Source organism: Balaenoptera musculus, chromosome 6, assembly GCF_009873245.2.
Source record: "Balaenoptera musculus isolate JJ_BM4_2016_0621 chromosome 6, mBalMus1.pri.v3, whole genome shotgun sequence".
In the NCBI taxonomy this organism is placed as follows: Eukaryota; Metazoa; Chordata; class Mammalia; order Artiodactyla; family Balaenopteridae; genus Balaenoptera; species Balaenoptera musculus.
Window position 1 is genome coordinate 115,491,253 of NC_045790.1, and position 21,234 is coordinate 115,512,486.

General features: G+C 58.2%; 2 protein-coding genes and 1 long non-coding RNA gene across 3 annotated transcripts; 2 read left to right on the forward strand and 1 right to left on the reverse strand.

The window, feature by feature from the left end:
* The first annotated feature begins 7,427 nt into the window (after window positions 1-7,427).
* TMEM141 (transmembrane protein 141) lies at window positions 7,428-9,395 on the forward strand. The gene is made up of 5 exons (XM_036854524.1): window positions 7,428-7,542; window positions 7,820-7,886; window positions 8,094-8,177; window positions 8,445-8,552; window positions 8,953-9,395. Exons 1-5 carry the CDS (start codon window positions 7,489-7,491, stop codon window positions 8,964-8,966), a joined length of 327 nt encoding a protein of 108 aa, XP_036710419.1. The 5' UTR covers window positions 7,428-7,488; the 3' UTR covers window positions 8,967-9,395.
* A 658-nt stretch (window positions 9,396-10,053) lies between these two features.
* On the reverse strand, window positions 10,054-13,683 carry LOC118896571. The gene is made up of 2 exons (XR_005020210.1): window positions 13,577-13,683; window positions 10,054-10,231 (listed from the first exon to the last, which is right to left on the reverse strand). It is a non-coding gene; the product is annotated as an uncharacterized LOC118896571 (long non-coding RNA).
* CCDC183 (coiled-coil domain containing 183) lies at window positions 12,031-21,125 on the forward strand. The gene is made up of 14 exons (XM_036854523.1): window positions 12,031-12,100; window positions 12,640-12,761; window positions 13,228-13,305; window positions 13,511-13,678; window positions 13,877-13,981; window positions 16,642-16,764; window positions 17,900-18,025; window positions 18,102-18,156; window positions 18,666-18,766; window positions 19,383-19,543; window positions 19,737-19,905; window positions 19,991-20,101; window positions 20,172-20,268; window positions 20,925-21,125. Exons 1-14 carry the CDS (start codon window positions 12,031-12,033, stop codon window positions 21,041-21,043), a joined length of 1,605 nt encoding a protein of 534 aa, XP_036710418.1. The 3' UTR covers window positions 21,044-21,125.
* Window positions 21,126-21,234: the final 109 nt, after the last annotated feature.

Genomic DNA, 21,234 nt, shown 5'->3' on the forward strand with positions numbered 1-21,234 from the left:
CAGGAGAGGTGTGGGCAGTGGTCAGACCAGAGCTGGCAAGGCCCTGGGCCCAAGCACAGCAGGTGCGGTCCCAGCAATGGCCACAGGGCAGCAGCAAAGGGACCCTGCTTGCCGGGCTGGCAGAAGGGCTTACATGGGGCTTCGTGCCCGCTGGGCTGGGGAGGGGTCCCCGAGCAGGAAGGTCACCTTATATTGAAGTGGGGTCCGTTGCAGGGTTTCCAAGCTTCAAAACTGCTACCAATGAATGGATAAACAAACAGGGTCTATCCACACGTCAGAAAGCTGTCCGTATGAGAAGGAACAGGATGAACCGTGAAGACAGGGTGCTGGGTGAGAGACCAGGCCCCAAAGGCCATGTGGTGTAGGAACCCCCCTGTATGCAAAGTGCAGAGAGGCAAGTGCATGGAGACAGAAAGGAGATCAGTGGGTACCAGGTCCTGGGGCAGTGGGGAGCAGCCGTTTAATGGGCACAGGCTCTCCCTTGGGGTCAGGGAAATGTTCTAGAGTGGATGGTGGTGATGGTTGCACAACTCTATGAATGCACTAAACCCCACTGAACTGTACACTTATATGGGTGAACTATACGGTCCCTGAATTAAACGTCAATAAGGCTGCTGGAAATAAAGCCCACTGCCAACTGCTATTCCACTTTTCATTGAGGACGGAAGTTGTGATGCTGCCAATGCCAAAGACTTAATTTCAGGAAAAAAAAAAAGTACACGTGACGCCCTCCACCCCACTCCACCCTGTTCCAGCTCAGGTCACAAGGGCCCGCAAAGCGGACAAACCCAGGGGCCAGGGCCTCAGGCACAGATAGCCCAGCAGGGGCAGGGGTGACTCCCCACGCCCTTCATAGAAGAGGCCCAGGGCACCAGAGGGCAGGGGCTGAAGGACGACTGCCTAGGAGGCAGGAACCAGAGCCCCTCCCAGCACTCTTCGCTGGGGAGGTTGGACTGACAGGGTGGACGCCAGGCCAGGGAGGGCCCCTCAGGGCAGGAGCTGCACTCAGGGCACTGGCAACGGTCAGCCTGGTGCTGGCATAAGGGGTGAGCTGGGATTGACCTGGCTGACCCGCGCCTCCCCGCTGCCCACCCGCTCCCCTCCCCCTCCCCTCCCCTCCCCCTCCTCCTCCCCCTCCTCCCCCTCCTCCTCCCCCTCCTCCCCCTCCTCCTCCCCCTCCTCCCCCTCCTCCCCCTCCCCAGCAGCAGGCAGCCTGCTGTGAAGACTGGCGGGCGCTAGGGGGCGCTCCTGGGGGCTGAGCCTCGTGGGAAGCCGGTGGGGACGCCGCTGGTCGGAGCTCAGTGCCCCCCGCGTGGCCTCGGACCCAAGGCTCCCCTGGACGTTCCTGTTGGTTCCTGCTCAGCGCCTGGAGCGGCCCCAGTTCCCGCCACTCGGTTCTCCAGCCTCCCACTAACCCGGGAGCCTGACATCCCTCCTGTGACCCGCCCTGGCTCCAGTTGTCCAGGGCTGCCGTCGTCCCCCCAGGCCGGGCCCTGTCCGCCTGCCGTGCGGCCCAGCTCAAAGCCAGATGTCGGCTTCCTGGCACGCCTGGGCCACTTCTCGGTCCCAGCCCTCTGCCCTCAGAGGAGGACCTTCAGGCCGTGCCTCACTCCACCCTGCTGACCACGGAGGGACCCAACCTGAACGGACGGCGTCAAGGACCCCCGTCCCCTGCCCTGCTGGGCTCAGCCAGGGAGCCCGATGGGAGATGGGGAGGAGGGGGATCGAGGCCACCAGGTGCTGGCCGAGCCCCCCACCCTCAGGTCACTGGTCTCGCGGCTTGGGGAGCCTTATCCACACGGTTCTCCTCTGCATTCTGGATGCTGCCCTCCCCTCCACCCTTACGCCTGGGGACCGTCAGCTCTGCTGCTCTGGGCTCCCCTACGCCCCACCCATGTGTGGATAGATCGTTTCTTTGTAAACAAACTCCCCGCTTTCTCCTAATTAGAGTCTGCCTCCTTGTCCCTGCAGGAAATGGGTCAGGGCTGAACAGATGCTGGAAAAGCAACTTGTTCCAGGGATGACCCAAAAAATAAACCACATTATCATAAAGACACCAGTTCTCCCTGAATCATCATCTATACATTTTTTAGAATTCCAAGTTTTAAAAAATTTCAACCAGAAAAAAAAAAAAATTTTCTAATTTCATATGAAAAAGTAAACATGGAATAAAAACTAAAAAAATTCTACAAAGGAAAAATAAACCCAGGCAACTAGTTCTACAAGACATGAAAACCTGTTATAAAATCATGAGCAGTAAGAGCATGATTGTAAATAGAATAACAGAAGAATCTAGAAAAAATGGGAAGAGACACAAATGACAGGGGAATTCAGCATACGACGAAGGACATGTTTCTGTCTGTGGAGAAAAGCTTGAACACGCAGTCAACAAAACTGTCACCACTAGGGACCATTTAGAAAATACATACGTAGCTAGATCACCACCTCACTCCTTACATCAAAATAAATTCCAGATGGATCAGATTTCCACATAAAAATGAAATTTAACAGTGCTGGTAGGAAAAAAAATTTTTAATTTGGTATGGACCAAGTCTATGAAAATCAGAAAAGGTAAACCTGATAAAGATTAACCAGTTTTCTATAGGAATATTTAGAATTTCTTTTTTAATAACAAAAAAGATGAAAAACATAAAAGACCGATTACAACAGTGGAAATAAATGAAGACCACCCAAATGAGAACAGGTAGGCATCCCCTGTGGTTGTTTAGGGGGCATATATGTCTTTCTCCAGTTGGTCCTGAGTTGAAGATGCGGACAGAAATTATTGTTCGTTATCGTTCAAGTCCTGGCCATTTGGGCCAATCGTCACAGGGCACGTGTTCAGCTGCCCGTGATTCTCGGAAGCACCTTGGGTGGGGTCGGGTGAGGTGCCTGCCCTCCTGTTGGAGAAGGGTCTTGGGGCACAGATGAGTGAAGCTGGCCAAGGTCGGGGAAGTGGTGTGTTTGCACATGACTTGGGTTCCATTTCTGTGGAGAAAAGCTGAGCTGTGAGGAATGGGAGGCCCAGCCAGGCAGGGCAGGGGTCATGCCTGCACCTCGTTAGTGAGCAGGGCCCCTTAGTGGGGGTGGGAGGTCCAGGTCTGGAGCCAGAGAGCTGCAGCATTCTCGGAGGCATGGGGTGGTTTCCCTCTGGACCCTCAGGCCTCTCCTTTATATGAAAAGTAATAAAGGGAACCCTCACTAAACTGCAGTCAGGAGGCCAGAAGGGGGGGCTCTCACACCCTACCATGCAGCCTCAATTGCAGACCCAGCAGGAAGGTTACTGCTTTCTACCCAGCAGGAGGAAGTAAGATTTTCTCCCAGCCCAGCAACAGCCCAGCCAATGAGAGACCATCACAGTTCAGCCAATGAAAAGTCACCACACTGCGAACTCCCAGTTTCCTCCAACGGACACTTTGTTTAGAACAGCCCCTCTCAACTCCCCCTTCTCCTCTATAAAAGAGTTTCCTCTCCTTTGTTCTCTGCACTTGCTGTGGTTTGCCCTAGATTGCTTGTCCTGAATTGCAGTTCTTTACTGTTCCCGAATAAACCCATGTTGCTGTTTTATTAAGGCCAAGGGAGATTATTTTGAAATGTTGAGCCAGTATCACTTTATTGGCTACATTGGTTTTTTTTTTTATTTTATTTTTTGACATGAACCATTTTAAAAGTCTTTATTGAATTTGTTACACTATTACTTCGGTTTTATGTTTTGGTTTTTTGGCCCTGAGGCATGTGGGATCTTAGCTCCCTGACCAGGGATCGAACCCGTACCCCCTGCATTGGAAGGTGAAGTCTTAACCGCTGGACCGCCAGGGAAGTCCCAGGATACATCATTTTTACAAAAGTTTGACAGGCAACAAAATGCAGAATTTAAAATATTCATACAAAACAGAATTAAGAGTAACATGACAACTCTAAATTGTGTGATGGTTCCAAACATGGATCTTATGCCTGAAGGTGGCCAACTGAACAAATCAAAGGACCACAGAGAGGCAGGTGAGACTTGCAACTATGCCTGATTCTATGCACTTGAGTTTCCACTTTTTTTTTTTTTTCTGGCTGTGCCACGTGTCTTGTGGGATCTTATTTCCCTGACTAGGGATTGAACCTGGGCTCCCCGGCAGTGAAAGCACTGAATCCTAACCACTGGACCACCAGGGAATTCCCGAGTTTCCACTTTCCTGGTCATTTTTCATTGGTACTTACTCTGACCCAAGGGAACAAGGCTCTCCCCATGGAGGGAAATCTGCAGTCAAATACGCCTCCTGGAAGTTCCCACTTAGGCAGCCATGAAGGTTTAGTAAAGTGGATCAATGGGAGGCCTCCATTTTGTTATGAGGCGGAAATAGAACAGTAAATAGAGAAGGAGCACACTCAAACTGAAAGAATTACCTGAGTATGTTGGGAAGAAACAGCACAGAAATAAACGTGAAGCAGTAGCTGATGAGCTCTGAAAAAAGAGCAAAACTTCAAAGATCTATTAAAAATAGTATTGTTATCTCAAAAGAACTGTTTGGAACCAATTATATTATGAAAAATACAGCCTGTAAGTTTGCAAATTCAGAGAGTGTAGATAAGAACCCAGAGTCAGTTAATAGTTCAGATGAAATAAACACTGTGAATCCTGAACCGTCTAACGCTTCCCAAAAGGCAAGTAAAAGATTAATTTGTCACGGGATCATGATAAGGCTGTTTCCAAAAGGCCATAATCAAAAGAAGAGGTTTCCCCCTTTCACAAGGGTTTGGGAAATGCGGACAAGGGTGTTGTCTTCCCATGAAAGAGAGAGAGAAGCAGCAACAGTGAGAAAAGGGCGTACAGGCCTGGTCCAGACATCTTGGGAAAGCTGTCTGGTCAGATGTCACCTGCTTTAATTCCTGGAAATCTTTACTTTCAGGTCACCAGATGGTATGCAGCTCCAGTCGGGGGTTGGTGCTTTTTCAGATGTGACGCATGAATCCAAGTGTCTGTTCCTTGGAGCTTGGTGGCACATGGATAGGTTAGCGATACCTGGGCGGGGCTTCTTCCTGAAGATGGAGCATTTGGCAGGAACGCTTCTGCAAGGTTCAGCCTGGCCTGAAATGTATCGGTTGTGCGCTTTCCCTGAGAAGTGCAGAGGCCCAGGCCCCAGCCCGCTGACCTATTTGTAAGTCAAAAGAGCTGTTGAAGAAAATGGTAAACTTCAACAACTCAGTCCACCTTCAGATTATGGAGCCAAGAAGAAATGAATGGTACAAAAAGGGAATTTGGGAAAGGCAATGGTTTTTTTGGCTGCGTCGAGTCTTAGTTGCGGCACGCGGGATCTTTGTTGAGGCATGCAGGATCGTTTTTGTTGTGGCGCGTGGGCACTTCGTTGGGGTGCGTGGGCTTCTCTCTAGCTGTGGTGTGCAGGTTTTCTCTCTCTAGTTGTGGCCCATGGGCTCTGCAGTTTGCGGCATGCGAGCTCTGTAGTTGTGGCACGGGGGCCTAGTTGTCCTGCGGCATGTGGGATCTTAGTTCCCCGACCAGGGCTCAAACCCGCTTCCCCTGCGTTGGCAGGCGGATTCCTTACCACTGCCCACCAGGGAACTCCCAAGGCAATAGATTTTGAAGCAAAAGAATATTTCATATGTCGGTAGAATTTCCACACTGTCTCTTCAACACAAGAGAAGATGAAACGGCTTTCTGAGTTCATGTATTCTAAGACTTCCAAAGCTGATCTACAGGAGTCTGTAGGTGGCTTGCCTGAGAAACTAAATACTAAGATTATCAAAGCATCAGCCAAGGGTGGAAAATAGCTGCCAGTCAGTCCTAATGACTCTGTACTAAGATAGCATTGCACCCTCTGTTTAGGCTTGAAAGCCAATTTCCTCAAGTGACTTCAACAGTAAATTGTTGACCCACTTCGTGGTGATACTTCCAAAGACACACACTAACAAGTAGCAACTTTGGGTTTAACTGGAGTAGAAGTGAACCAACCACACCTTGTCACAGAGGCAGTGGTGACTTCGGATCACACTGCACCTGGTGAAATCGCCCTGCCCCCCTCCAGCCCACCCTGAGGGCGCCCCGGGCACTTCTCTCCAGAGCCCTGGGAAGGAGCAGGCGCTGGCAATGGCTGCACCCTATGTCTCTTCATCACCCCACGTCTCCCCCCATCCCCCCATCGCCCACCCCCATCACTCACTTGCACAGGGAATGTCCCGGCCAGCGCCCACATTGGTGGTGGGGGACGTGCATTTTACTTCAGGAGCATCTGCACAGCTTTAATTTTTATATGGAATATACACTATTTTCATTAACAAGCAATAATAAATTTTTCTTTAGAGAAAGCATTTTTAACTACAACCTTGACCTCCCCACTGGGTTCCAGATTCACACATCCCAATCTCCTGTCTCCAGACATCTCAGACCCGACAGAGCCCGAACCGCCTCCCAGTGTGCCCCACACCATCAGCTCCCCTCAGCCCCCACTGCTGTGCCCACCTGTGCTCAGGGCAAGCCCTGGAGGCCGGCCTGGGTCCCCTTCCTTCCTCACTGGCACCTCCAACCCAATGCCGAGGCCTGTTAGTGCAGCCTCCAAATACACCCCAAGAGCACCCTGACAGCACTCTTGCACCCCAGTAGCCCCCTATATCCTGACAGCACGCTGCACCATGACAGCACCCCTGCCTGCTCCACTGCCGAAACACTCTCTAAACCTTAGCAGATGCACTCCTGGAAGGCTGGCCCCCCGCCGTGCAGGGACAGCGAGGTGTCCACTGAGCTGACATCCCTGGCTGTGCCTGGCTGTGCGCAATCAGAGGAACTGAAGTTCCCACCAGGCTTCAAGGCCCAGCCCAACCCTCGCCTCTCGCCCTCAGATCCAGCCACGTGGGCCTCCTGAAGCTTCTGCAAATGGGCCACGCTTAGTCCCGCACAGCAGCTCAAGGTTGAGGGTCCTCTGCCTGACCCTCCCACGCAGGTCTCTCCTTGAGGGCGGGCGCGCACACACACACACGTACACACAGGCCCTGGCCTCTCTCCGTACCCTGACCCATTTTGTTTTCCTGACCTCCTCCCAGGTCTGTTTACCTGTCTGCTCTACGAGGGCTAGGAGCTCTGACTCCTCCGTGGGACCCCCAACTCCTAGCACAGAACTGGCACCAAGTACGCGCTTACGGTATTTTTGGAATTAACTCGCTATATCATCTTTGGATACGCTATTCCGTGGTCCTTTTCAGTAGATGTAATCCCGTAAGCAAAGCCCCACCCCCACAAATAATACTAACAGGAATCATTATGTCTCTGAGAGCTTGGAAATGAGGCGGACGACCCAGGCCGGGCCCGCGTTCGCGCCGCCGCCTCGCCGCCCAACGTCACAGAGCTGGGCCTGGGGAGCGCGCGGCCGGCTCCGCCCCCTGCCCTCCGCCCGGCCCTGCGCAGGCCCCGCCCCGCCCCATCCGGCCCCGCCCCTCCGCCCGGTCCGGCGCCGCTCTGCCCCGCCGGCTCCCCGCGCCCCGCCAGACATGGTGAACCTGGGCCTGTCCCGGGTGGACGACGCCGTGGCCAGCAAGCACCCGGTGAGAAGGCTGGCCTGGGACGCGGGCCCCTGACCTCAGAAGCTGACCTGAGCGGGGCGGGGGCCTCGGTGGGAGTGCCCTTATCAGGGAAGAGAAGAGGGACAGAGGTGGGGGACCCTCTTGCTGTGGAGATCGAGGCATCCTGGGTGGGCATGGGGGCAGGTGGGATGTGTCCAGGCCCCCAGGGCCTCACGATGAGTGGTCCCCTCCCCCAGGGCCGGAGTGTGCCCAAAGGAGGGACGGGGAACTGAGCTTTCAACCCCCTCCCCCATCCCAGGGACTGGGGGAGTATGCCGCGTGCCAGTCGAACGCCTTCATGAAGGGCATTTTCACCTTTGTCACAGGTAGGCTGGGTCCAGGTGTCTGTCCTTGGGGTGTGAAGAGACCTCACCCTCCTGTCTCACCCTGACTCCCCAGCAGGTGGCGCCAGGTCGCCAGCCCGCAGTGTTCGGAGCCTGGCAGGTGCCGCGAGCACTTAGGCCGAGAGCCCCGGTGGTCCCCTGGCCAGCTCCGTGGACGGGCTGGCTGACGTGGACCATGGCTCTTGGCAGGCACCGGTGCGACCGTCGGCCTGCAGATGCTCGTTCAGAGGAAGTTTCCGTACCCCTTTCAGTGGAACGTGCTGGTGGCCGTGGGTGGGTACTTCAGGGCTGGTGCCTGGCGCCCCTGAAATGCACCCCCGTTGCCGCTGGCTCTTCAGCAGAAGTGGATCCCACTAGGGGTGGGGGGGCTGTGGTCCGGGCATCCCTGCCTCTGGGGATGGGGCTCCAGTTCTCAGTGGGAGCCCTGCTGGACCCCACCACTCCCATCTGCCCAGAACAAGCCTGCACCCTGCTCCCTTCCCCTGACAAGTGCAGAGGCCCTGCCCCCCTGCCCACTGGCCCCTGCCCCCCACTCCCCAGTCGCAGGCTCAGTGGCCAGCTACTGGGTGACCCGAGTGGAGTCGCAGAAATGCAGCAACCTCTGGCTCTTCCTGGAGACAGGGCAGCTCCCCAAAGACACGGACACAGGTGAGGGTCCCGGGGGCAGCAGGACGCAGAACCAAGTCTCCAGTGCCTGGGCCCAAGGTGTAGGCGGGACAGGCCTGTCCCCTTGACACGTGTGTGCGGGTGGGGGCTGGAGGGAGGGGGCCTGCGGCAGACAGAACTTCCAGGCCCTTGTGCAGGAGGAAGACCCAGGAGGGGCTGGGTGGCCCTGGGCGAGTGCAGAGTGAGGAGGGCGGGCACCCCAAGAAGAGGAGCCGGATTGAGAGGCCCCGCATTGGACACCAAGCTGATTGATCTCAAGCCTGGCCTCCACTGCCTGCATCCCTCCTGTTACGGGCCTCAGTTTTTGCCCTGGTAAAATGGGCACAGGGACCGGGAGCAGCTTTGGGGTGTGGTTCTAGCTGTCTCCCTTTGCCTCTTACAGATCGGCACAGCTAGGAGAGCTCCAGCCAGGGCACAGAGGACCTGGGGCCGGAGAGTTCTAGAGCACAGCCCTCAGCACCTCTGCACCCCAGGCTGGCCTCCCCACACCCATGTCCCCGGCACACATGCATGGCCAGCTCTGTCAGACCTGAGCAAACTGCTCCTGCCCAGCCTGGACACCCAGAAGGTCAGACCAGGAGGTGCTGCCCCTGGGGTGGCTGGCCTCCTTCAGGGCAGCGAGAAGCGTGGTGGACACAGAGCTGGAGAAGAGCAGGCCTGTCTCATGCGTGTTTGGGGGTGGCAGCTCTGGGGTGGGGGGTTGGGCCTTCTGCACTTCCTGCTGCTGATATGCCCTTTCTGACCCCTGCATCCCCCCGCCCACCCCAGTCAGAGCCGACAGCTTCTGCTGGGGGTTGTGGGACTAATAAACGCTTTCCCGCTTCCCGCCTGAGTTCTAAAGCAGTTGGGAAGCAAGTCAGAGCAGTAAGAAGATGAGAGAAATGTCACCTCGGTACCATACAGCTGATTGGAGGAGGTGCCAGGGCAGTTCCTAACACTGAACCCCAGAATTCGACACTCTGGGCAGCCCATGGGCCCTCCACGCGGGGCTGTGCTTCTGCACCACCTAGCACAGAGAAGCAGATCAGACGGTGTGCAGCCAGGCAGCACCCGGCTTCCAGGAGACCAGGGACAGGAAGTGGCCGTGCCCACCTGCCTATCATTGCAAACCCACCTATCAGATTAAGTCACTTCTCCCCCGGGGAGGAGGAAGTGAGGGGTTCAGGGGACCAGAGTCAGCTTACTGGAGCTCTGTCCACATGGAGGAGTGTTCCTGGGTGGGCAAGACTGCCCACCTCACCCACCCGCAACAGAGGGAGAGGCAGAGATTATATAAAACCTGGGCAAATCCATCGTCCTTTATAAGCAGGCTTCCCGGTAACACTGAAGGCACACAGGGCCGCGCTGCTCCAGCCCCAGCTCCGCCCCTGCGCCTGCTGACTTAGCCAGTCATGCAAAAGAACATCTACTGCACACTCACTATGCACCAGGGAATCTGTTCGTGGGAAGGCAAAATGACAGGAAGCCCAAGATAACCATGGCATAAGCAAGCTAGAGTTATCATTTTCTTTCATGGAAAAGTTCAAGTGGGTGGTCTGGGGCTGTGTGGAGTCAGGGACCCAGGCTTCTTTTAGCGTGTTCTGTGCTGTGACGGCCCTCATTCCAAATCCACCTCATGGTCCCAGGCAGCTGTGCTGGCTCCGACCATCAGGTCTTCATCCCTGTCAACAGGAAAGAGGGGGAGGAGGAGGGCAGTTCACTCACTTCTCTGAACACTCCATTGGCTAGAACTAAGTCACGGGGGACGCCTAGTGCAAAGGCACCTGGGAGGGCAGCTTGCTCTGGGCAGCCACATGCCCACTAAAATTCAGGGGTTCTCCATCAGAGGAAAGGAGAACCAGTATTGGGGGACAGGCTCTGCCTCACACCCTGGGAGAACATGGGCATCAGGGGAATAGACCCTGCCCACGGCAGGCCCTCCCAACCCCCTGAGGGAAAGACCTGGACTCAGAGGGAGGGCAGAGGGTGAACTTGGAGTTTCAGAGGGGACTGGACTCACTTTTTTTTTTTTTTTTTTTTTAAATTTATTTATTTCTATTTATGGCTGTGTTGGGTCTTCGTTTCTCTGCGAGGGCTTTCTCTAGTTGTGGCAAGCGGGGGCCACTCTTCATCACGGTGCGCGGGCCTCTCACTATCGCGGCCTCTCTTGTTGCGGAGCACAGGCTCCAGACGCGCAGGCTCAGTAGTTGTGGCTCACGGGCCCAGTTGCTCCGCGGCATATGGGATCCTCCCAGACCAGGGCTCGAACCCGTGTCCCCTGCACTGGCAGGCAGATTCTCAACCACTGCGCCACCAGGGAAGCCCTGGACTCACTTTTTAAAAACTGAGAGTGACCAGAAAAGTAAAGGATCTGTGTGAGAGGTCACAGAGAAAGATGGCTGCTGTAACAGCACATGGGTGAAGACTATTGTTAGGGCTGAACTGTGTCTCCCCCAAACTCACAGTTTGCAGCCCTAGCCCCCAGGACCTCAGAATATGACTGCATTTGGAGACAGGACCTTTGAAGGGGTGATTAAGTTAAAATGGGGATGGGCCCTCATCCAGTCTGACTGGTGCGCTTATAAGAGAAGGCGATTAGGACACAGATGAGTACAGGGGAAAGACCCCATGAGGACATGGCCGTCTACAAGCCTGGGAGAGACGCCTCAGGAGAAACCAGCCCTGCCGACACCTTGATCTCAGACTTCCAGCCTCCAGGATGCGAGACAATAAATTTCTGTTGTTTAAGCTGCCCAGTCTGTGGTGCTTTTTAGCAAACTCATGCAGGTTGGAAGAAGTAACCCATCTGATGTGCACCCTTGGAACCCCAGGCTTGGGCCACATGGCTGTAAGGGAAGCTTGTGCTGGGGGTGCAGAGGGAGGGGACTAACTCCTCCTGGAGTAAGTGACAGCTAAAGCTGGACCCAGGACTTCCCCAGGGAAGTGGGGGTGGAGCAGGGAAGGTCAGGGAGAGATGGGGTAGTCAGGGCCGAGGCTGGGGGTCTCACGAGCCAGGTCACCAGGGTTGGAGTTTGAACTTGGGGTGGGGTAAAGGAATGGAGACCCTGTAGGCAGTGAGCAGTGAGAAGTTTTAGGAGGCTCAGTGGAGGACACTGGGGGTGTGGGGGGATGGGGAGGGTGCAGTGGGGCCACTGGGGTGCAGTGTCGCCACCGTGGGGTGCAGTGCCACCGCCAATCACCTCCCTGTGGAAGAAAGCTGCCTTGACCAAGGCATCACACTTGAGCGGAGAGCAGCCACGAGACTCGTATCCAGGAGAGCAACCCCAAGGCTGGCTGGGGGCAGAGGGTGGGGTCGTGGGGTGGGCCAGGAATTACTGGGTTCCCTGGGCGTTGAGAACCTCAGCCCCCGTCACAATGGGCCAAGATTCCAGGGACAATCTGAACTGTGGTTCTGCGGGGCAGGCTCAGCACAGAGAGGGTGGGAGGTGCGGACGGGCCCTGGAGGACCCAGTGGGCCACCATGAGGATTCGTAGTGAGGCAGAGATGGAGGAGCAGATCCGGGAGCTGAAGACCATCACTCGGCTCCAGGGTGCGGCTGCCGCTGGGGTGACCCAGGGGCTCCGGGGATCCTGGGTGCAGGACTTACGATCTTAACACAGGGACAGTCCAGGGCATATGGACTGGGGGCCACTCGACTGCTCACCCCCAAACAGAGCTGGGGGGAAGGGATCGGAGGGGTCTGCCATGCAGGGGGCAGGGGGAGGAGAAGCTGGGGGCTTCAAGGAGATTTGTGAGCATAGTGGCCTCAAAGCCAGAGGGGACAGGAGAGGATCCACCCACTTCTGTGGCTAGAGGGTCTGGAAGCAATCACAGGCCTGCCCGTCCCCGGTTTGCACCCCGCCCTCCCCACCTCCCAGCACTGCCGTCCACTGAGAGCCGTCCAGATGAGCACTGCTGAGCAGTGAAGCGGGCCCCCATGCAGGCTGGGAGGAAGGAGCGCGGCCTTGGAGACAGCAAACTCACGCCCCCACCTCTGTGCTCCCCGGCGTGGAGCCTACCCCACCCGGGAATCCCGGCCAGGCCCTTGGCCCTTGGCCTACGTCCTGGCTGCCCTGTCCCTCCACACAGAGCAATGTCGGGCGCTGCAGATCCAGGCGGTGAAGGAGACCACGGTCAAGAACAAGGCCACGCTGGCTGTCCTGCGCGGCAACATTCGCCGCGGGTCCCACGAGTGGGCTTTGGCCAAGAAGGTGGACAGCGGGACCCTCCCTGTACCTGCTGGCTGGGGGGGGGGGGGGGGCGGGGCACGTGCTGAAACATCCCCTCCCCCAACACAGGTGGACAGCAGGCACCTCCTCTCCTTTCCCCACTCTAACCCCAACCATTCTGAAGCGGGGGGTGGGGGGGGCCAGTTTCCCCACCACCCACCTCAGAGGGCAGGGCCAGGGGCCCGACAGGGGTCCCTTTCCTGGGCTACGCCCTGCAGCAGCCACATAGGGGAGCCAGGGACCCGCCTCTCTGGACCCCCATCACATCGGAGCAGGGATGGCCCGGATGGGGTCCTTCAGCACTCTGCCCCTTGTAGCCCCAGGAGCTGGGGTCTTGCTGCTGGGCTAGCACATGGCAGAGGAGACCCGGGGAGAATCCCTGGAGGGGCCGGAGGCCGGGGGGCACGCAGAGGGGCCGGGACCCCAGCTCAGCCGCCGCGTCCCACAGTACGACCAGCAGACCATCTCCAAGGCCTGCGGGAAGGACGTGCCCATGAGGCTGGCGCACAGCCGCTGCACCATGGAGGTAAGGCAGGAGGCGGGACCCCTCAGCCCCGCCCAGCCAGTGCACCCCCAACTAAACTACGATGTGGAGCCGGTGGGGAGCAGAGCGAGTTCCCAGCCCCAGCGTCCCTGTGGCGTTGCCACGGGTCCCTCCCCGCCCGCCCGGCGGCAGGAGCGCTCCGTGGCCCCTGAGCACCCACGCGCGGGGAGTGTCCTCCCCGACCCAGGTGGCGCGGGAGAAGCTGCGCAAGTACGTCTTCGACCGCGTGAATATGCACAACGTGCTGACCCACCTGATGCGGCGGCGCGAGCAGAAGCTGGAGAGCATGCAGCTGGAGCTGGCCAGCCTTAAGAACCAGCCCGAGGCCACCAAGGAGGAGCTGCGCATGCTGCAGGTGGCGGCGGGAAGCGGGGCGGGGCCTCCAGGGTGATGGGGCGGGGCCACAGGAGGAGAGGGGCGGGGCCCTGTGGAAGGGCGGGGCTAGATGAATGAGGCCCCCTTGGAAGAAAGCCCAGCCCCGCCCCCGCCGGCCTCTGCACTCCCAGGTGGCCTGTCCCCACGCACTCTCAACGTGCCTTTTCTCCCCGCCCAGGTCATCCGTCAGCTGGAGAACAACATAGAAAAGACGATGGTCAAGATCACCACAAGCCAGAATATCCACCTGCTGTACGTGGACCTGCTGGACCACCTGAAAAAAGTGAGCCCCCTCACCCCACACCCTGAGACCGAGACCGCATCCCGGTCCCAGGGAGCCCAGCTGGCCAGGAGGGGCAGGAATCTCAGGCCCCAGCCTGTTCGCCGGGCTGGAATCTCGGTGGGGGCGTGCCCTCTGGGTTAGGCCGCCCCGCAGGCGCGCAGCTCTCCTCCAGGCCGGGTGACCCCAAGAAAGGCTGAGCCCTGCTTTGGGCGCCAAGCTGAGCAGCGGCACCTTGTAGGTGGGAAACGTTCTTTCAAGAATTTATTTGCTACTCCAAAAAGGCATATCATGTGCTACATCAGAATTGTTTGTTTTTTGGTTTTGGGTTTTTTATAAATTTAGTGATTTATTGACTTATTTATTTTTGGGTGCTTGGGTCTTCGTCGCTGCGTGCAGGCTTTCTCTAGTTGTGGCGAGCGGGGGCTACTCTTCGTTGCAGTGCGCAGGCTTCTCGTTGCAGTGGCTTCTCTTGTTGCGGAGCACAGGCTCTAGGTGTGCGGGCCTCAGTAGTTGTGGCTTGTGAGCTTCAGTAGTCGTGGCTCGCGGGCTCAGTAGTTGTGGCTCGCAGGGTCCAGAGTGCAGGCTCAGTAGCTGTGCTGCATGGGCTGAGTTGCTTCGCAGAATGTGGGATCTTCCTAGACCAGGACTCAAACCCGTGTCCCCTGCATGGGCAGGTGAATTCTTAACCACTGCACCACCAGGGAAGTCCTGTTTGGGTTCTTTACTTTTTTTTTTTTTTTAATTTATTTTTTATTTTTGGTTGTGTTGGGTCTTCGTTGCTGTGCACCGGCTTTCTCTAGTTGCGGCGAGAGGGGGCTACTCTGTGTTGCGGTGCGCGGGTTTCTCATTGCGGTGGCTTCTCTTGTTGTGGACCACGGCCTCTAGGTGCACGGGCTCAGTAGTTGTGGCACATGGGCTTAGTTGCTCCACGGCATGTGGGATCTTCCCAGACCAGGGCTCGAACCCATGTCCCCTGCATTGGCAGGCGGATTCTTAAGCACTGCGCCACCAGGGAAGCTCCCCTGTTTGGGTTCTTATTTGATGGTTTAGTGTTGTTTTTACTTTGCCCCATCGTTTCTCATCCCCTGGCTTCTGAGGCCAAGAGATGGGTCCTGAACCCTCAGAAGTCCCCTAACATCATCCAGGGCAAGCTGCCTCTGAGCAGGTCAGTAACCTCCGCTTGCTGCCCACCTCTTCCAAGCCAGCCACCCTGCTCCCTGCCGAGAAGGCCAGGGGGAAGCCCCCAGGGGCCGTGAGCCCTGCTGTGAGGCAACCCCCCTTCACTGGAGGCCCCCTTTGGCCCCCACACAGAAGAGCAAAGGCACCTGCCACAGGCCAGGTGGTGGAAGATGGGGAGGATGAGGACAGTTGGAGAGGAGGGCTGGAGGGTGGGTGCCAGGGTGCAAAGAGGAGCAGCTTGGCAGGTGGGGCCCGGAGAGAGAGGGAAGACTCCACCTTCATCCTGGGGCTGGGGGAGGGGAAGCCCTGGCGGGCAGTGTGGCCGGGAGGGTGACAGGTAGAAATGCGTTTGGAGGAGGGTGTGGGATGGGTGGGCATTGCAGCTCTTCGCAGCTGGGGTCATGCCCCCCCAAATCCTGCCCACGGTGCCCAGAGCCCAGCAGCACGCTGCTTTGTCCTCCAGCCTGTCCCTCTTGCCTCAGGCCCCGCGTCCTGGAGACTCACCTTGTGGCCCTGCCCACATCTCCTTCCTGGGCCCACTCCGCCTCCCCACACCCCTTCCCACTCCGACTGCACTCTGGGGTCCAGCCCCTCCTTCGCCTGTATGCATTATGTCCTCCCAGTGGTACTTGCTTATCTTTTCAGAACATATGCACTAAAAAAAAAATAACTCCTGTGGTCATCTGCTTTTTTTTGGCCGCACGGCACGGCAGGTGGGTTCTTAGTTCCCTGACCAGGGATCGAACCTGTACCCCCTGCAGTGGAAGTGCCAAGTCTTAACCACTGGAACACCAGGGAAGTCCCCCTTGCATTAAAAAAAAAAAAAAAAAAAAAAGTGAAGATTCTACGTTGTAGTTATCAACAACAAAATACTAAGAGCCAAGATATATTGGACATTTATGAACCTGACCCTGTGCTAAATATACATCATTATACCTTCTCAATCCATCCTGACAGCGACCTCTTGAAAGAGCCATTATTACCTTACCTTTACACATGGCAAAACCCAGGTTAAGTGGCTTTCCTAAGGTCCCACGCTAGCTGGTCAGGTTACAGACTTGGCCTTGAGTCCTGAGTCTCTGACCCCACACCAGTGTTTTGAGCCCCTCTGTTTCACTTCAGACAGCAGCCAGCCTCCCGGGGTTTCACAGTCACCTCTCCCACGTGGTGGGACATCCCATCACAACTTCTTTGGAAGTGTCTCTGGACTCTGGCCCTGGGCAGTAAGAGAATCCACCAGGAAGATGCTGTTTTCCCTCCCAAAACATTTCCTTTCACCTGCTTTGGGCCTGGCTGGGGCCATAGGCCAGGCTATACTTGTCCTCTGGGCTCGCACAGTCCGGGGTGAGGGGTGGGGAGTAGGCGTGGTCCACTTTGGGGGCCAGAAGAGAACGAGAGAGGGGCCAGGGGAGCCTGTGGTTGGCCCGCAGCCCCTGGACTGTCAGGCTCTGTGCCCACCTGCCCTTGCCCTTCTGCTGCAGAAGCTGGCAGGATACCCCACAGAGCTGGACAAGCTGCAGAATCTCGTGGTTGACTACTGCTCGGAACTGTCGGACATGGCAATCATGTCCCAAGATGCCATGATGATTACGGATGAGGTCAAGGTGAGAGCAGGTCCCAGGCTGGGGGCCCTGCAGGGCTATCTCTTGAACCTGTCTGGCCCAGGGTCCGTCGGGACACCCCCATGCCCACACCCCCTGTCATCACTGGAGGAGTCCAGTGGCTGCCCTGCCGGCCTGCTTGCCTTACCACCTGTGAGCCTGGGCAGAGGGGGTCCCACCAGGCACAGAAGCCACGAGGTAGACAGAGAAGGCAGAGAATTGACCTGGACGGGGCAGGTGCCACCCCTTCACCCACTCTGTGCCGAGGCCCTTGCCAGGCCAGCCTGCCCCCTCCTCATGAAGTGCGGCCGCCCTGGGGTTCAGACCTTCTCAGGAAGGCAGTGAATGGCGGATTCTGGGGGTTGGAGGTTGGGCAACACAGTCTTGGGGTGTAACAGAGCCAAAAGGAGGCGTGTGGGCTGGAGCCTGTGTGGGCAGCAGGTGGCGGGGCTGCAGTGGCGGCCCTCCTAACCTGGAGCCCTGGGAGGAGATGGGGGGAGACGGGATCAGGTTCGTGTCTCCAAACGGGTGTGCTCTGGCTGCAGAGACTGGAGGGGACCAGGGCCAAGACACTGGTCACTAGGGCCAGCCCAGTGGTGGAGATGGGTGGCCGAACTCGGACGGAGCCGAGAAGCCTTTAAGAGGTCACCCCGATGGGGGGGGCCGAGTGAGACGTGCAGGCAAGGGCAGAGCGTGGCATCCAGGATGCGTGAGCAGGCACAGACAGACCGTGGATTTAGCCACCACAGCGGGATGTGCTGGGAGACAGGAGGTCTGGGGGAAGATGATGAGTTTGTGTTTAGGCACGTGGAATCCACTCTAGTGAGTTCTAAGGGGAGCCGGCAGAGGCAGTGGAGGACCGGGGCTGGAGAGAGAAATCTGTGAGGCACGTCCCAGGCGGTCCCTGAGCCTATGACTGCAGCCGGAGTGACCCCAGCTGGAGGGGTGTAACGCCAGGGAAGGCTCAGAGGCCAGGCAGGAGGGGGGCGTCCCAGAGGAGGGCAGAACGCAAGGGGGAGGGTGATGGTCGCAGGCGGAGCGTCCCAGATCAGGAAGACGGGGCCTGACACTGACGCTGGCTCAGCACCCCGCGTGGCCTTGGTGGGACAGACCTCCGCCCCCCTTCCTGTGTCCCCAGATGAACATGAGGCAAGGGGAGGCCACCTTCATCAAGGAACGCCAGGCACGGGAGAACCGGCTGAACCAGCAGAAGAAGCTCATTGACAAGATCCACACCAAGGAGACCAGCGAGAAATACCGCCGGGTGAGTCCAGGCCACGCCAGCCACAGCAGCCCCTGCCCCAAGAGAACCCCCCTCACCTCCTCCTCCCCCTCCTCAGGGCCGGCAGGACTTGCACTTCCCCTCCAACCTGATGGGTCCCGAAACTCTGAAAGGTAAGCGCTCAGCTCCCGCCGCCCCAGCCAGGGTCCCGAGAGGTGGGTCACCGTGAGGTGGGGGTAACCTGCGGGGGCCGGGGTGAGGGAGACCGATGAGCCCCGGCCCCGCCCTGGCTAGACCTGCACCGGTGCACACCAGCGGTCACAGCGCACGCTTCAAGGTGCTGCTGCCGGCTCTGGGCTCTTGGCCAGGGGTGGCTGAGCCCCCGGCTTCTCAGCTGTAAAATGCACTCGGCGATACCCCCTGGCACCCCCGAGCCGCCTCTGAGAAGCCCCCCTAAGCCCCCCTGTGCCAGGCCGCTTTTGGTCCTCCTCTGGGTGGAGCTGCCTTGGGGCATCCCTCGAGGGCTGGCCGAGGGGGGAGCCAGTTAAGGTGAAGGCGACTCTGACGGGTACCCAGCTCTTGTGTGGCCTCCCCTGACGACGTATGGGGGCATCCGATGGCCCCGCACAGAGCTCCCACAGCATTCCTGCATGCCGGCTGACCTTCCCTCTGCTGTGCCCAGTGAGGAGAAGGGAGACCTCCAAGGCTGATATCGAATACCAGACGGACGTGACGGCTTTGGTGGAGAAAGTCAAGACTGCTGTGCGGTGCTCTCACCTCTGGGTACTGCTCCCTGGCACTTCTGGGGTGTGGGCAGAAGGACGGGTGGGGACCCTGCCCAAGCCCAAGGCCCAGCTGAGCTGGGCCAGGCTCTGCAGACACCTTCTGCGTGAATGGACACACAAAGCAGCGGCCCCACAGCTCAGAGTAGCGGGCACTCCAGGGACGCAGCTGGCAAATCCGAGCCGTGCTCCAGGGGCTGCACAGAGCCTGCTGGAATTTGAGGATCAAACCCCGAGGAGGTGGCTTTCACCTCTTAACTCCTTCCCCTTCCCAAACCAACAGCATCCTGACGAGCAGCTGCCTCTCCGCCCCACCCGCTTTATTTTAATCCGCCCTGGATTTATTATTAGTAAGCCTTCAGCTCCTGTCCATGGTCCTGACGTAAGCTTGTCCACCCTCGGACGAGTGACTCAAAGCCACGCAGTCTCTTGGCGGTGGTCTCTCTGGCTCTTCCTTGGGGTCAGCTGGCCCCTCTGCCTGTCACGAGGGTGACACACACAGAGGGCCTCACAGGTCCTCAACACCCAGCCATGGTCAATGTTACTGACCACTGGGAGCCAGAAGAACAAGCTCCCTCCTGGCTCACACCGGCTCCTCGCCCCACTGGCCCCCCCAGGACATCGCCAGCCGGTTCCTGGCTCAGAGGAACACGGAGGAGAACCTGGAGCTGCAGATGGCAGACTGTGAGGGGAGGCGGGCGCAGCTGGAGGCCGTGATGAAGGAGCTGGAGATGAAGGAGGTGATGCTCAAGTTCCACCAGACGCCCAGCTCCATCAGGTACCCGGGGGCCCCTGACTTTCTCCTCACTAACGGCCCCGTGGCTGGCACCAGGCTCGGAGCTGAGCGCACCCGCTGCCGAGGGGCCCCAAGTGCCCGCCTCTGAGCTCCTGAGCCCGAATTAGCACAGCGCCCGCTCGGGACTCCGCTACCTTGCCCTCGGTCCGCTACCCACCTCCCTCATCCTCAACAGCGTGAAGTCTGTTGAGAAGAAAATGAAGGACATGCTGAAGGAGGAGGAAGACCGGCTGCAGCTGGCCCGCGCCAACATGGCCAGGAGCCAGAAGCTGCTGCTGACCGTCCAAACCGGCATCGACAACCTCTACATCCGCCTGGTCGGCGTCCCCCTGCCCGCGGCCCAGGTACCAGGGGAGCGTGGAGGAGCCACCGGTACACAGGGTCCCCTGGAGGGGCCAGAGGGAGACGACTTGTTCCTCCTGGCCACAGAAAGAAGCGCTGCCCTCCGACACCCTGGATGTGCACAGCAAGCTGGCACACTGCGAGGAGAAGCTGCTGTACCTGGCTGACCGAGTGCAGATGCTGGCCAGGACAGAGGAGGTAGCCCTGGCCCGGGGGGTGCCCACACGCCCCGTGTGCCCTCGGAGCTGACAGTCCCCATGCCCTGCAGGTCCTCACGAAGGTGAGGGATGCCCTGGAGTCCTCGGCCCTGAAGGAGAAGCAGAACACCAGGATCAGCTTTGAGGAGATGGAGGAGGATGTCATAGGTACAGGCCGCCCAGCAGCTGGTGCTGGGCCTGAGCTGTGCAGAGGCAGAGGTTGGGGATGGCGCTTGCTGCATCTGACCAGGGCGGTCTGGAGGGACAGTGGGGGCTAAAGGGATGGAAGGGGTGTGTCAGTTGCACCCACAGGATTTTTAATTTATGGTGGTGACTTGGTGAAGTTAATGCCATTGAAAGAACTTACCACCTTTTGTGACACAGGGAGGCACCAGTGCCTGTAGGCAGGCAGGGGGGAAGGCCTTGGCCAGGGCCCTTATTGGGGTTTCTGTGGGAAGGGCAAGGCAGGGCAGGGCACACAGCTTAAGATCTGCCCGTTCGAATAATTCCAGCAGGTTTGGGGCACAGGGGCTGTCCCCAGTTGCCTGGCACCTGGCCCTGGGTGATTCAGGCTTGGGGTGTGGGTTAGACAGAGGTGGTCGGGTGTGGGCTCTGGAAGGACTGGGCGAGCCCTGGTCTGTCTCTCTCCCTGGCTGCGCGAGACCCCAAATGCCAGAGCATCAGGGACACAGAAAGTAAGAAATATACGTCGTTGGTACAATTGGCCCTGCAGTGAACGGACGCCAGGGGACAATCCAGGATCTGGGGACCCTCGCGGGGCAGACGGGCTCCGGGCGCGGCTGCCCTCCCCCCCTCCTTTGCAGAGACCTTCCAGTTTGCCGACGTGGACCACAGTTACGTGCCCTCGCGGGCCGAGATCAAGAGGCAGGGCCAGCGGCTGATCGAGGGGAAGCTCAAAGTGGCCAAGAAGAAGAAGAAGTGACCGGAAGAGGAAGAACCCGCCTCGCCAGCACACCCCGCCCCCATGCTGTCATTGGTTACACAAATAAACTTTTTTCCAGGACTGCGGGGCACCTGAGTGGACGCAGATGTGGGGGACAGCGTTGGGAAGTCTGCGGGGAAGTGGGGTGTTCGGTGTGGATCTGGGCCCGAGGGTTCAGGGGTAAGAGTGAG

What these genes read in the sequence shown, in the direction of transcription:
- CCDC183 (XM_036854523.1), top strand. Translation starts at nt 12,031, where the DNA reads ATGAGGATTCGTAGTGAGGCAGAGATGGAGGAGCAGATCCGGGAGCTG. An exon ending in AGGAGCTGCGCATGCTGCAG is followed by an intron (nt 13,679 to 13,876) that starts GTGGCGGCGGGA and finishes CTCCCCGCCCAG; the next exon opens with GTCATCCGTCAGCTGGAGAA. An exon ending in CCAGCGAGAAATACCGCCGG is followed by an intron (nt 18,026 to 18,101) that starts GTGAGTCCAGGC and finishes CCCCCTCCTCAG; the next exon opens with GGCCGGCAGGACTTGCACTT.
- TMEM141 (XM_036854524.1), top strand. Translation starts at nt 7,489, where the DNA reads ATGGTGAACCTGGGCCTGTCCCGGGTGGACGACGCCGTGGCCAGCAAG. An exon ending in CCGTGGCCAGCAAGCACCCG is followed by an intron (nt 7,543 to 7,819) that starts GTGAGAAGGCTG and finishes CCCCCATCCCAG; the next exon opens with GGACTGGGGGAGTATGCCGC. An exon ending in CATTTTCACCTTTGTCACAG is followed by an intron (nt 7,887 to 8,093) that starts GTAGGCTGGGTC and finishes GGCTCTTGGCAG; the next exon opens with GCACCGGTGCGACCGTCGGC.